This window comes from Pomacea canaliculata, linkage group LG6 (genome assembly GCF_003073045.1).
Source record: "Pomacea canaliculata isolate SZHN2017 linkage group LG6, ASM307304v1, whole genome shotgun sequence".
In the NCBI taxonomy this organism is placed as follows: Eukaryota; Metazoa; Mollusca; class Gastropoda; order Architaenioglossa; family Ampullariidae; genus Pomacea; species Pomacea canaliculata.
In genome coordinates, this window is record NC_037595.1 from 21,984,115 (window position 1) to 21,998,705 (window position 14,591).

Below are 14,591 nucleotides of genomic sequence, written 5' to 3' on the forward strand. Positions count from 1 at the left end.
GACAAGTAGGTCTGCAAAAGTAGAAAGGTATTCCCACTATTATTACTACTCTCTCTCCTAACTGCAACCAGTTGTTGAGGAACACGATGACTCACAGCTATGATGAATGGGCTACAGTGGGCTTATTTCCACTCATTAAAAGTATTCAGCCACCCTCGATGTCCTCCTTTGATGGCCTCCTTCTCTTTTAAACTGTCTGAGATAGGGTGTCGTGTCAAGTAACTTAGTAAGATTATGGTAGTGCAGCTGAGTCTACCTGTGAGAACGTGCAACTCACTATTACTGTCTGGTATAGCATCCATCTCGTTACCAAGGCTACTTGGCTGTTTTCCTACGATACACAGAGGTGTGGTGCTCTCGCAGTGTTGCATGATTTTCTTAGTGTAGGTGTTCAACGACACCGTCGTAGGAAAACGTTCTCCCTTTTAATGTTCCGAGACGTGATTAACAGCGATTGTACGATTCGGACTATGTCCTTTTTTATGTTGAATGTCCGCATTACATGCCACATTTCCTCCTGCCAAACTCTGTCGAATGCTTTCTGAAAGTCAATAAAATAACTGTACAGATCTTTACCGCGTTGATAAGGTTTTATGATAAAGATTCAGTTGTTGAAGATTTATTTAAGCGTGGTTCTGCCAGCTCTAACAGTAACCTGTTCTTCCACGAACAGTTTTTTCGTTATCTGTGTGAGACGATTGTATATCACCTTCAACATAAGCTAAGACACGATAGACCGGGAAATCAACTAAATATACATATGTTGAAGGTGATACCGACACTTCACAATAAAGCCGTATAATTGGGTGACAGTTTGTAATAAACTTGATCAGAATGAATGAGTTTTGTGCAGATACCTACGATGCTAGAGACCAGCTGGTATCACGGGAATAACTCTGTGGGGCCAGGAGACGGAACCTCAGTCACTCTGCCCTCTAGCGGCGGATCTCTGTCTTACGTCCCAGAAGGTTGCATCGTGGTCCGGTCAGATAGCTACAAACCTTGGGAAAACCCATACGACCTCGTCAGCCATAAGGTAGGAAGACTTGGAGGTTAGAAAAAGCCTTTACTTGATCTAAGAAAAGAACAAATTTCTTTCCCCCATAGGATTGTAAATAACAAATAAACTATTAAGTTCAATTGCACAAGAAATAAGTCGCTATGTAATGTATAGAGAACGTGACCAACTGATAATGTTGTCATTTGACAGGACAAACAAATTGAAGTTCTACACTTAACGTTTAGCATGCGCAGTAGTAAGCCTCATTTACTTCTCCCAAGTCAGAAAAGTGATATCAAAGACAGTGACGTGCACGCTATCAAACATTAGTGAACTATCAGTTCAGTCATCATTCACATTCCACTCTCGCCACACTTGCCCGCCACACAGACAGTAAACCTAATAAAAACAGTACTAGCAATTCAATAAGAGGGACGAATTATCTTACCAAGTTCTTCTCTGGATATTTTTCTGGAGCAGGCTGAGATCTTGGTCCGAATCATCCTCAACGCCACGGCCACGCCCCTTCTGTTCCTCTTCGGATTCCCAGCCAACATCCTCAACGCCGTTGTCTTCTACAGACAGGGAATAGGGGAGAGGATCAACATGTGTTTGTTTGTATTGTCTTTGACAGACCTCGTGGGTCTCACAGCTCAGTTCCTACGAAATCTGGAACAAATGTACAGGGCGTTAATTAAAGTTCGAGGTGTTCTCGAGGAAAACATTGTAGGTCAGTACTGAACTTACTTCCCTTTCTGTAGTTTATTTTTGTATTAAGTATTCCACAAGAGAACAAATAAGCAAATATACTGGAGATTCTCATAAATAATGAAACCTTAAATACACTGTGCAAACCCTAATGAACATTAGTATGCATCATTACACTCGCTTCAACACTCAAAATTTAAAGAACACTTTTGTCGGTTACAACAAGGTCTTTCTGACAACCACATGACAACGTAAAAGAAATTTAATATCTCTTTTTTTCTGTGTGATTTGAACACAGGCTTTACTGGCTTTAGCAAAGTGTCTCAGTTTATCACGTGTGTCATCGCGTGCGAGCGGTTCTTGTGTGTGTTCCTCCCTTTCAAGGCTCAGAAATACCTCAAGACTTCCAGCATGGCGGCCGTTATCGGGGTCATCGGTGTGTTTCTGCTAGGCGGCATGTGGCTCATCGCCGGTCACAAGCACACCTTTACCTGTGTCTTTGATCCTCTCACTAACGAGACGGACTTGGCCAGCAGCTACACCAGGTGAGGACTAAGAACTTGAAAACTGTTAATATTGATGATTTAACTCTTTATCTTTTAACTCTATGCATTCCATATTTTCTTTCTGCCAGCCATTTTTGTTGTCTGTCTTCTCTTATTTCTCTACTCATTCTCTGATGTTTCTGCCGCCCTCTCACTAATTTTGTCTGTGTATGTGTGTTTAAAAAACTCTTTTTTACTGGTTCTCTAGCTGCTAATAAAAGAGAAAAAAGAAACAAACCGGAAAAAATTACATCTGATTAATTAATGGGTATAAAATATATTAATAAAGAAAAAATCTTTACACAAAACCACAAACAAACAAGAGAAGGAAACAGCGATAGGAAAAAAGCGAGACAAAATAACGGTAGTAATAAATAAAGAAAGAGAGAATAAAAGAGTTATACCAAGTAATAAAATACGTACTACATTGATAAGGTACAAACCGATACTCAGAAAAATGGAAGAAGGACGATTAGGAAAAATCTTTGATAAAGAATTTTTTACAATTTTCTTTTATTGTTAAGATATTTATTTTTGTATTTCAGTTTTTACTTGGACCACAAGTATGTTTTCGATATTATCGACGTATTTGTCTACACTGTCGTCTTCTCGATCGTTCTTCAGTTTCTTATCATCATCACCTCCATCCTCACCGTCATCAAGCTGTACCAAGCCTTTATGTGGCGCCACCTACATGGAGCCGTGGGAAGTTCCCACAAAGCACAACAGTCAAAAGATTTGTCGAGACTTTCGAAGAAAGAAGTGGCGACCACCAAAATGTTGCTGGCGTCGTCTCTCTTGTTTATCGTCTGCTTCTCGCCTATCGTCATGTTGCAGTTGTCGCTGTACTTGGTGAAGGACCTGAGCAACTCAGGCCGCTACTACAACCTTCTGTCCGTACTGTGGAAAATCGTTGCCGTGTTACGGATGGTGACTGCGTCCTTGAACTTTGTCATCTATTACCACATGGGGTCACGGTTTCGCACTACGTTAAAGGACATAGTGTCATGCGTGAGGAAGTAACTGTTCCAAGCACACACCTCATTAATCATTAAAGGGATACTCAAGGGTTGTGAAAAGGCTGTGGCGAAGGTCAAACGTTTCAAAAATATATTTAGTTACAATTACAGAGCACGAGAACAATACAGAAGAAATAAATGATTCGTTTCTCACTTAATTACTACTTATTAGCACTATTTCGGTTGCAGATGTTTATAAAAATCGAAAAAATCTAGTAAAATCGTCCGTTATGTCCTTCCACCGAGTAATCGCGATAGCTTTCCGAGATAGTCAAGCAGACGAACCTTCGTGTGACGTAGGACCAAGGCAGCAAGTGTCGGTGATCATTGCTCGGGTTTGAACTCGTGATCGGTGATGTCTCGTGAGTTAATTTAGGTTTTAAAGTGAACTTTTCAAAGCACAGTTTTAAAAATTATAGAAAACAGTCTGTTTCACTTGGTAAGCAGTCTTGGTCATATGTCATAAGGTCACGTGACGGAGAACAAGACTTCGTCTAAGCAAACGAAAGAGTCCTATGTAATTTCTCTTATTAAACACAACATGCTACAAAACCTTCAACTTTTTCCAGATGAACAGACGCGAACAAAGACGAGGTTCAAGTGGATCCTACTCTGTGCGAGATTCTAAGCATTTTTATTTTGCCTTTACAATCACTTTAATCCAGAACTGAAGATCAGTTCTGAAAAGTTCTCCGTAGTCGTCGTAACGCTACCCACTGCCATTGTCTAAGTTCAGACACACTCTCAAGATCTGCTACTGTAAAAGGAAATTTCAATACTTTCTTGATTTTATTGATTTAATCTAACTGCAGCTATAAAAGTTATTAATAACAAGTATACTGAGGTTTCCTCCTGCCTCGTTTAGTCAAAATGTTCAACTCCATCTTGTGTTGTAGCAGAAATGAGGTGTAGAGAGTCAGGAAAAGGATTTCAGCAGGTAAGTGTTCAAAGTCCCATGAGGCATGAGGAAAAAATATGGAAACTTTATTATAACTGATACCAGATTGTAACAGATTTTTATTACAGATATCAATTCGAATAAGAATATGCTGATACTATGAGAAGAACACTGTGAGCTATTTTACTGCGCAAATTGTCGAAACTCTGATCTGAAACCGCATATGATAATATTTAAAAAAGTACTGATGTCTAAAAGTATATATAACCATTGGAGTCTGCGGACATGTTATTTAGTACATACATTTTTAAAAATAATTTTATCATGCGACATCTATCAAAGTTTCAGGCACCCTACGACAAGTAATAAAATAAATATAGCAAACAGTTTAATTGGGAATCATGGATGCGAAATATCATGATGACCTTACCATCTTTGTTTTTTATTTTGGTCTTGCTATAATCTCGACATAAAGATGAGTGCCTGTCTTTCACGGACACACAATTAACGAATAGTTGTTCGAAATACCCAGCCGTGTTCACAAATTTGTATGACCACAGATATGTTGTTGAAGAACATCGTATAAATTAGATTAGACCCATAGACCATAATATTAATAATATCTACGTAAAATATTTTAACGCTCTTTGAGATATTCCAACACCTAATATCTTCAATTCATGCAAACATACATTCGCGAATAATAAAGTCTGGATGCTTCATCATGTCATATCGGCTCAGATACCTTCATATATTCTCAATTCTTTGGAGGTTTTTGTTACTGACGGATGGGAATTCGTCCAACATTATATCAAACTTAAATACTTTTATAGATTACAGTGATTTCATGCGAATGAAGCATCAACATTTGTTGCGACTTTATTTTAACACAACGATGAGAAGTCAGTATTTACACTAAAATGTGCAAAGGTCGCCTCGTACAGACGGGAAGGTAAAGACACAATCAACGACTACAAAAGAGATGACTGATGGATTGCCACTTTGAGAGTTGATAACAGGCACTCTGGAGATAGTGATCCCATGGCATAATCCTGTAATATTTAAGAATTTGTAATTCTTCAGAGAAGTGTGGAAAAGCTGTATAATTTTAAAGGAAAGCATGTACTGTCTAGCAGTCGAGAAGGAATTCGAGCCACAACAAAAACACATTAATTATATGAAAAATTACTTTGTCTTAAATTTTTCTAAATACGAGGAAATCAGAGTGCAAGCTGTGATCACTCGGTTTTATTCTTTATACTTATTAAAAAGAAAATGGTATATTTAGCTATATTTGATGGCCAGTTATCACTATATTCTCAACCGATTAAAATTAAACATTTTCTATCAAATTATTAAACCTTAATAAATTTGAAGGACGAGGAACAATGTGCCAGCTGCAGTCTAAATAGAGATTAAAGAGCAAATATGAGAATAATTTACACTGAATAAAATTAAAGGCAACATATTGGTATATTTGCAGTGATTATAATTAAACACTGTGTCTGTGATACTTATTACAATTAAGTACTTTTTTTAGTAGTCATTGTACTGATTAAAGGTTCTCCGGATTTTTTTTGTGTGTGTTTATATGTGTGTGTGTGATATGAGAAAAAGAGAAACATCGTTGTGTTATGTAGTATTATCATTTGGTTCTCATTGATGTTTATATTTTCTACTCACTTCTCCATCCTATGACATTTTCATAGTCTATAATCTGTCTTTCCACTAGTCTAGACGAGCAGATCCCAGTATAGCGGGGCGGCAGCACCTGTTCGCGTGAAGGAGACTATCGTCTAGTTACAACCTTACATTACTCGCTCACTCTTTATTTCTCTCTCTTTTGATGTGTAAGATGGTAAACCTTTTCTATGGATTACTACCCGCCAAGCAGCGGGTAGAATATTTTGCCCGACATTCACACTTCCAACACACAGTACGCGTTCTTTCAACACAAAATACAACGATTGCCTGAGGCTGTCCAAGTGATGTTAGTTTCTCAGGATTGTACGAGATAGAATACAGATCTATCTATAACGACAATGTCTCAACACTCAGTTCTTTGGAGAAGATGGTCAAAACCATCTATGACAAGTAAACATGTAATAATGCAATAGTCTCTATTTTTAATTATATGGGTATATGAATCTCTTAGTTCACATAACTTAACAGTTTCTAAAGTTTTAATCCGCGGTGTATCAGATCCCAACCATACTCACAGTTTGTAGGGTGGCCGCCCTTTGATATAGAATACGAAGAACACAAATCACACTGGTAATCTACTAGAGGCGGATTTTCCTTTCCCGATGGGGTAGAAAATTCGTGAAGCTCGCCAACAAATGACACTCCAAGGCCGTACACAATGGCCGTGTAGGGGAGGGGTTCACACAGTCACAGTAGCGGTAACCAACAGTACACCGAGCCCACACACTGCTGGGTGTTTCACCGAAGGCGATCGAGTAATCGTCTAGATCTAATCCTCCTTCACAAGGGCTCCAACACAATTTACCAGTACACGGAGAAAACCTTGGTTAGGCAAGGAATTTCTACTAAAGCGCTGCAATTTACTCTTCTCCTTCTAGCTCACACACAACTTCCTTCCATTCTTATGTCTGTCGATGCCGTCTGCTTCTTATATATTTTTCGCTAGAGTGATATCCCTTGAATGGTTTAATCTAACCTAAAAACATAGGGGCATGGACTGGTCCGTGACAAACTAAGAAACTCGTGTTTTGATACCCTTTTGCATAGGACCTTAAAATTCTCTCTTCCTAAATTACTTAGCTTAGTAAATTAAAAATTATTCTTGTAGCAAACGTTAGCAACCTATTCAACCAAATATTTGAAAGTTAAAGATTCCACTCATGTGCAATCGACATTGGTGATGGAGATGAGGACCCCGATAAAAGCAATTAAGAAAATTCTATGTCGATGAATTGGACAGTAGATATAGTCAGCCATATATGGACAGTACCCCTAGGCATTGTCAGAAGCTGTTATTCAACCACTACATAAGAATCCAATAGCCTAAAAATAAAAATAAATTGATTGGAATAACGTTAAACTGATTAGTTCTCATACATATTAACCTGAAGCCTAAACATGGCTTATTGGGATCAAATTAAAGTTTTCACCAACTGGTAAAGAAATTAAAGCTAACATCAAGAGGATAAAATTGCTTTCAAATAAGGAATAAAATCAGGTCTGTTAACTGCAGATATTTTTAAAAAATATTTTTCTTCTGATAAGAGACATTATAAGATAAATATTTATGCGGTAAATTATGAGTAATATTTCTAAAGCAGCAGTTGTTACAGGCAAGTGTCGCTCAGAAATTATGTGACTCAGATAAATATGCATCAGAGAATTTTGCTGCCACCAGATACGAAAACTTAAAATATTATAATGTCTTGAAAAAATTATTTTCATGAAACATTGTAAAATAAGCCAATTGTTACAGCCGAAAAACATTTGACAATTACCTTACTTCGAGAAAAGTTGTCCTCAACTGTATTTGAAGAAAACACACACACATATACAAACACACACATTTGTTAAATTCACTAATGAGAGTGCGGGGGAGGAGTGTTTATAAATGCAGAATCTTAAAAAAAGCAAATATTTTCAGAATAAAAATATTTTTACATCTAGTGTACACTCCATCATTTGTCCCCTGTTCCCACTCATTATCAGAGGCGCGGCACAATATTGACTCAAAGCAACCTATAAATAGTGGTTTTCTTTTGATGTCATCATGTAATCTTTACTTACTGTCGACTACTTGATGTCGGCCTCAGTGGTTTGGCATAAAGAGTTATTGGTTCAACAAGGGGGAAAATTTTTTCAATTTGAAAGTAAGTTTCAATTTCTCTCTACATCTTAGTTAATTTCTTTTTGCATCTTAGTCTTAATTTGAGTATTAACATAGCCGGAAAGAGCCAAAACCTATGTATCAGCTAACGTTGTCAGAATCTTACAACTGGCATTGGTTAATAGCATAGTTTATTCCTTGTTACTCCTCGAGGAGCATAGTGTCATAACAACACCTCACCAGCGGACTCGAAATTAGGCAGCCCCCTTCAGCTGGGCCCATGTGGTTCCGATGTCCTTTGTCTCGCTCTCACAACATCTGCACAGGCTGTCCTCCAACTGCTCCCGAGCGTCGAACAGCGTTCCTCCACAGACTCCTCAGTCCTGAAAGGGCCCAACACCCATCCCTGACCCCATGGCCACAAATGTCCCCTATCTTATTGCCCCCGAGGCATTGAGCACTGAACCTGCGGTGTGGTCTGCATGCTGTATCAATAAATGACTTCAGCTTAATCTTGAAGTTTCCACTAGGAGTTGGTGGTCTGAAGCAACATCTGCACCTCTCCTCAATCGGACATCTTGAAGACTCCTTTTTCACTTTCGAGCAACTGTTATATGGCCAATCTGTTTTTGTCTCTAGCCATCAGGCTAAGACCAAGTTGTCTTGTGTATATTTTTGCGTGGGAGCACAATACTGGTTCTTGCCTTTGTCGTCGAAAGATGAGTCGGCGGACTGGCTTCCCTAAGGCTTTCACCAGCACGTCATAAGCTCTTCAAGAGAGGAATCTTCCCGACCAGGCCCTTGTTGTGGTATTGCTGCGGTTTCTGTAACAGCTTTTGTTTTTACGGGAGTGGGTTGTTAGCCCAAAGCAAAACTCTCAACCTGGAAGGCCAGGTGCAACATTTTAGTCTGGCCTCTCCCCTGACAGGACTGTTCGGCTTGGTTAGACCTGCCAGGAGCACAAGGCTTCCGTAGAATCAGATTTGTTGATCGCCAAGGCGCGAAATCGGCGACAATCGCCCCTATTATTAGTTAATGAGCAAAGTATATCTAGAGCATTTCTAAGGCCAACTTATCCAGAATATCATCAAAGTCCTGTTGTAAGAGCCTGCTAAACAAGCATGTGTAGTCTAGAAGATCGTTGCCCCAACAGAGGGAAGAACTTTCAAATGTAATCGTAAAAGAGGTGTAATTGTCGCAGCCGAGTGTAGTGTATACAGTGATTGTTTGCTCACATTTATATGGTTCGACTTCCTAGTGCACCATCTTTAAATGTCATCGGTACCTTTGGAAAGTGGAGAAAGAGTTGCTTAGCCAGAGCTGTTTATTAGCGTGTTATAATCAACAAACGATGCTCCTTATTTCAAACAATTAGTAGACAGATAAGAGTTAGCCATCAAACTCTGAATAACTTGAAGTGTTACGATTCTGGCACAGGTCATTATATATTGTGTTTATCTCTCCAACTGTTTCTAAAAGCTTGTGGACAAGTAGGTCTGCAAAAGTAGAAAGGTATTCCGACTATTATTACTACTGTCTCTCCTAACTGCAAATAGTTGTTCAGGAACACGATTACTCACAGTTACAGTCGGACCTCGATAAGTCGAACTCAAAGGGACCCGAAAAAAAATTCGACTTACGGAGTTTTCGAGTTAAGGAAAATGGCGTAATAGGCGCAGGTATTTTGCCCGGAACTAACAATTCGATATAGGGAGGTTATCAAGTTAGGGAAGGTCGACTTATCGAGGTCCGACTGTATTATGAATACAGTGGGCTTATCTTGGGACCATCTCAACAGATTGGCAGCCAATCTACTCATTAAATCTATTCAGCCACCCTCGATGTCCACCCTTCTTTGATGGCATCCTTCCCTTTTGGACTGTGTGTGGTAGGGTGTCGTGTCAAGTAACTTATTCCGATTATGGAACTGGAGCTCAGTCTACCTGTGACAGCTTGCAACTCATTATTGCTGCCTGGTATAGCATCCATCTCGTTAGCAAGGCTACATAGCTGTTTTCCTCCGATATGTACAGAGGTGTGGTGCTCTCGCAGTCTTGCATGATTTTCTTAGTGTAGTTGTTTATCAACACCGTCGTAGGAAAGCGTTCTCCCTCTTAATGCTCGAAGATTAGAATGAATGAGTTTTGTGCAGATAACTATGATGCTAGAGGCCAGCTGGTATCATGTGAATACCTCTGTGGGGCCAGGAGACGGAACCTCAGTCACTCTGCCCTCTAGCGACGGATCTCTCTCTTACGTCCCAGAAGGTTGCATCGTGGTCCGGTCGGATAGCTACAAACCTTGGGAAAACCCATACGACCTAGTCAACCATAAGGTAGGCAGACTTGGAGGTGAGAAAAAAGCCTTTACCTTATCATATAAAAGAACAAATTTATTTCCCAAATAAAATTGTAAATGACAAATACGTGAGTACGTTTAGTACGTTTAATTATACATGAAATAAGTCGGGTTGCATTGTATTGAGAATGTGACCAACTGATAATGTTGTCAGTTGACAGGATATACATACTGAAGTTTTACACTTAAAGTTTAGTATGCGAACTACTCACCATCATCTTCTCTTCCCAAGTCACAAACGTGATACCAAAGAGCGTGACGTGCACGCTATCAAACATTAGTCAACCCTCACTTATGTCATCATTAATTTCCACTCTCGCCACACTTGTCCGCCACAAAGACAGTAAACCTGATAAAAACAGCACTAGCAATTCAGTAAGAGGGATGAATTATCTTAAAAAGTTCCTCTCTTTTTGGAGCAGGCTGAGGTCTTGGTTCGAATCATCCTCAACGCCACGGCCACGCCCCTTCTGTTCCTCTTCGGATTCCCAGCCAACATCCTCAACGCCGCTGTCTTCTACAGGCAGGGACTAGGGGAGAGGATCAACATGTGTTTGTTTGTGTTGTCTTTGATAGACCTCGTGGGCTTCACAGCTCAGTTCTTACGAAATTTTGAACAGATGTACAGGGCGTTAATTAAAGTTCGAGGTGTTCTTGAGGAAAACATTCTAGGTCAGTACTGAAATTATTTCTCTTCCTGTAGTTTCTTTTTGGGATGTATTAAGTATTCCTTAAAAACAAAAAAGTAAGCAATTATACTGTATATTGTCGTTTATAATCACACCTTAAACACACTGTGTAAACCTTCACGTACTTAAGCATTCATTCTTACACTCGCTTGAACACTCAAAAGTTAAAAAAGAAATCTCTTTCTTCGGTTAAGCAAAATCTTACTGACAACCACATGACAACAGACAAATGACCATTAATAAATCTCTTTTTTCTGTGTGATTCGAACACAGGCTTTATTGGCTTCAGCAAAACTTCTCAGTTTATCACTTGTGTCATCGCGTGCGAGCGGTGCTTGTGTGTGTTCCTCCCTTTCAAGGCTCAGAAATACCTCAAGACTTCCAGCATGGCGGCCGTTATCGGGGTGGTGGGCGTGTTTCTTGTAGGCGACATGAACCTCATCGCCGGTCACAAGCACACCTTTACCTGTGTCTTTGATCCTCTCACTAACGAAACTGACTTGGCCAACAGCTACACCAGGTGAGGGATCACACTGTTTACATTAATTATTTAACTCTTTAACTATATCTATTCTAAATTTTCTTTCTGATATCCATTTTTGTGCGTACTTGTCTTCTCTTATTTCTCTACTCATTCCATAATGTTTCTGCTACTATCTCTAACTAATCTTGTCTGTGTGTTTGAAAAAATTCTCTTTTACGGGTTCCCTAGCTGCGTATAAAAAAAGAAAAAGAAACAAACCAAAGAAAATAAAACATTCCATTTTCTTTTAATGTTAAGACTTATTTATTTTTATTTCAGTTTTTACTTGGACCACAAATATGTTTTAGATATTCTCGACATATTTGTCTACAATGTCGTCTTCACAATCGTCCTTCCTTTTGTTATCATCATCACCTCAATCCTCACAGTCATCAAGCTGTACCAAGCCTCTACGTGGCGCTACCTACACGGAGCCGTGAGAAGTTCCGACAAAGCACAACAGTCACAAGATTTGTCGAGACTTTCGAAGAAAGAAGTGGCGACCACCAAGATGTTGCTGGTGTCGTCTCTCTTGTTCATCGTCTGCTTCTCACCCGAGGTAGTGCTGCAGTTGTCGCTGTACTGGGTGAATGACCTCAGCAACTCAGGCCGCTACTACAACCTTCTGTCCGTTATGTGGAGAATCATTTCCGTGTTACCGATGGTGACCGCGTCCTTGCACTTTGTCATCTATTACCACATGGGGTCATGGTTTCGCACTACTTTAAAGGACATACTGTCATGCGTGAAGAAGTAAGTGCCCCAAGCACGCACCTACAATTAATAATCTAGGACTGCAGGTTAGTTGTGCTCTCCGTCGTCGTCGTATCCCTAGCTACGTTCAGACACTTTATCAAGCTCGGCTACTGTAAATGAAAATTCCAATAATTTGTTTATTTTATTGATTTAATCTAATTCCAACAATAAGAGTTATTAAGTACAAGTATACTGAGGCTTCCTCCTGCCTCGCGTAGTTATAATTGTTTAACTAAATCTGGTGCTGTAGCAGAAATGAGGTGTAGAAAATGGGAAAAGGATTTCAGCAGGTAAGTGTTAAAAGTCCCATGCGGCATTAGGAAAAAATACTAAAGCTTTATTATAACTAATACCAGGCTATAAAAGATTGTTATTACAGTCGTCAATTCGAATTAAAATATACAGATAATATGAGAAGAACACTGCGAGCTATTTTACTGTGCAAATTGTCGATACACTGATCCGAAACCGCATATGAGAAAATCTGAAAAGTACTTATGTCTAAAAGTATAATTATATAACCATTGGAGTGTGCGGACATGTGATTTAGTACTTATATTGTTTCAAATAATTTTATCATGGTATATCTATTAATGTTTGGGGCATCCAATCACAAATTGTAAAATACGTTTTGCAGTAAATATAGCAAACAATTAGGATTGTAAACCTTATATGTGAAATATGATGAAAACCTTACTATTTTTGTTTTTTATTTTGGTCTTGGTACACTCTTAACATAAATATGAGTACTGTATGAGTACCTGTCTTTCCTAGACACACAATCAACGAATAGAAATTTAAAATACCAAGCCATGTTCACAAATCTGAAAGAACATAGAAATGTTATTGAAGAGCATCGTATTCACTACATTCCACCCATAGACCATAATATTAATTATATCTACGTAAAATGTTCTGACGCTCTTTGAAATATTCCAACACCTAATATCTTCAATTTACGCAAACATGCATCCCGAGTAGGTAAGTCAAGACCCTTCATCATATCATATCAGCACAGAAAGTTTATATTCTCAATTCTTTGAAGGTTACTGTTATTGAAGGATGGGAATTCGTCCAACATTATATCAAACTTAAATACTTGTGTTACACAAAGAAGATGACAGAATGGTGTCCACAAATTGAAGACTGACAACAGCACTCTGGAGATGGTATCCATGCATATCCGTAATATTTAGAATTTTAATGCCAGTTTTTTACAGAAGTGTGGAAAAGGTGTATATACTTAAAAGAATGCATGTACGTGAGTCTCCGAGTCGACACATTAGAGGCACACACATTATATAAAAAATAACTTTGCCTAAATTCTTCTAAATGTGAAAGAAATCAGGGTGTAAGCTGGATCCCTCGGTGCTCATTCTTTAACTTATAAAGAAAGAAAATGGTATATTTAGCTATACTTGATGGTCAGCGTATCACCAGTGTTGTCCATAGGAATGTTATACCATGGATCCATGGAAACTCCCATGCAGCGAAGCAACATTGTATTCCCAGGTAGTCGATACTTGATAATGTAAATAAATTTACGCTAAATTAACAGTTGCAGTAAGTAAATTATGGTAAATGAACATAAGGTTCCCATGCGCTAAAGCAAGTGCGAAAATTGTTTGCCATACAAGCAGTGTTGTCCATAGAAGTTATTACAAGTAGGGATGGATAGCGATAAGAGGACAGAAATGCCATGGGGTGGGATAGAAAATATGTCCCATGGACAACCCTGGTTATCCACAAATATCCTCAACTGATATAAAACTAAATCATTCTAGCAGATTATAAGTCAAAATAACATTCGAAAGGACGAGTAACACACAATGTGCCAGATGCGCTTCTAACATAGAGATTGAAGAAGCAAATATCAGAATCTTACACTGAATAAAAAAAAGTTACATATTGTATATTTAATTGCAGTGATATAATAAATAAACAAAGGTGTTTCGACCCTATTACAATTAAGGGCTACTTTTTTTTAGTAAAGTCATTGTACTGATTAAAAGTTTCCAGATTTTTGTGTGTGTGTGTGTGTGTGGTGGGTGTTGGTGTGGGTGTGTGTGTGGTGTGTGTGGTGTGTGGTGTGTGTGTTGTTGTTTATATATCCTGTGTGGTGTGTGTGTGTGTGGCGATACTTGAGAAAAAGAGAGGAAGTTCACTGGTCAGTAAGTATCCCGGTATCTGGAACTCTGTATCCGAATTACAACGTATAGGTGTTAGGTTGAGCTGTAAACTTGATCTATTTGTCATCAAGGGAAATCTCACATGTTTTCTAGCG

At 38.8% G+C, this 14,591-nt stretch overlaps 2 protein-coding genes across 2 annotated transcripts; both read left to right on the top strand.

Moving 5' to 3' along the window:
* The first annotated feature begins 846 nt into the window (after window positions 1-846).
* LOC112567201 (probable G-protein coupled receptor frpr-1) lies at window positions 847-3,308 on the top strand. The gene is made up of 4 exons (XM_025243802.1): window positions 847-1,036; window positions 1,481-1,730; window positions 2,007-2,253; window positions 2,799-3,308. The coding sequence occupies exons 1-4, from the start codon at window positions 863-865 to the stop codon at window positions 3,274-3,276; spliced, it is 1,149 nt and encodes a 382-aa protein (XP_025099587.1). The 5' UTR covers window positions 847-862; the 3' UTR covers window positions 3,277-3,308.
* A 6,831-nt stretch (window positions 3,309-10,139) lies between these two features.
* On the top strand, window positions 10,140-12,308 carry LOC112566947. Its single transcript, XM_025243377.1, has 4 exons — window positions 10,140-10,316; window positions 10,762-11,011; window positions 11,302-11,548; window positions 11,831-12,308. Exons 1-4 carry the CDS (start codon window positions 10,140-10,142, stop codon window positions 12,306-12,308), a joined length of 1,152 nt encoding a protein of 383 aa, XP_025099162.1.
* The last annotated feature ends 2,283 nt before the right edge of the window (window positions 12,309-14,591 follow it).

Excerpts from the sequence above, each read along its gene's own strand:
- LOC112567201 (XM_025243802.1), top strand. The coding sequence starts at position 863 with ATGCTAGAGACCAGCTGGTATCACGGGAATAACTCTGTGGGGCCAGGA. Across the intron at positions 1,731-2,006 it reads TCTCGAGGAAAACATTGTAG|GCTTTACTGGCTTTAGCAAA; the intron begins GTCAGTACTGAA and ends ATTTGAACACAG. Across the intron at positions 2,254-2,798 it reads TTGGCCAGCAGCTACACCAG|TTTTTACTTGGACCACAAGT; the intron begins GTGAGGACTAAG and ends TTTGTATTTCAG.
- LOC112566947 (XM_025243377.1), top strand. The coding sequence starts at position 10,140 with ATGATGCTAGAGGCCAGCTGGTATCATGTGAATACCTCTGTGGGGCCA. Across the intron at positions 10,317-10,761 it reads ACGACCTAGTCAACCATAAG|GCTGAGGTCTTGGTTCGAAT; the intron begins GTAGGCAGACTT and ends TTTTTGGAGCAG. Across the intron at positions 11,012-11,301 it reads TCTTGAGGAAAACATTCTAG|GCTTTATTGGCTTCAGCAAA; the intron begins GTCAGTACTGAA and ends ATTCGAACACAG.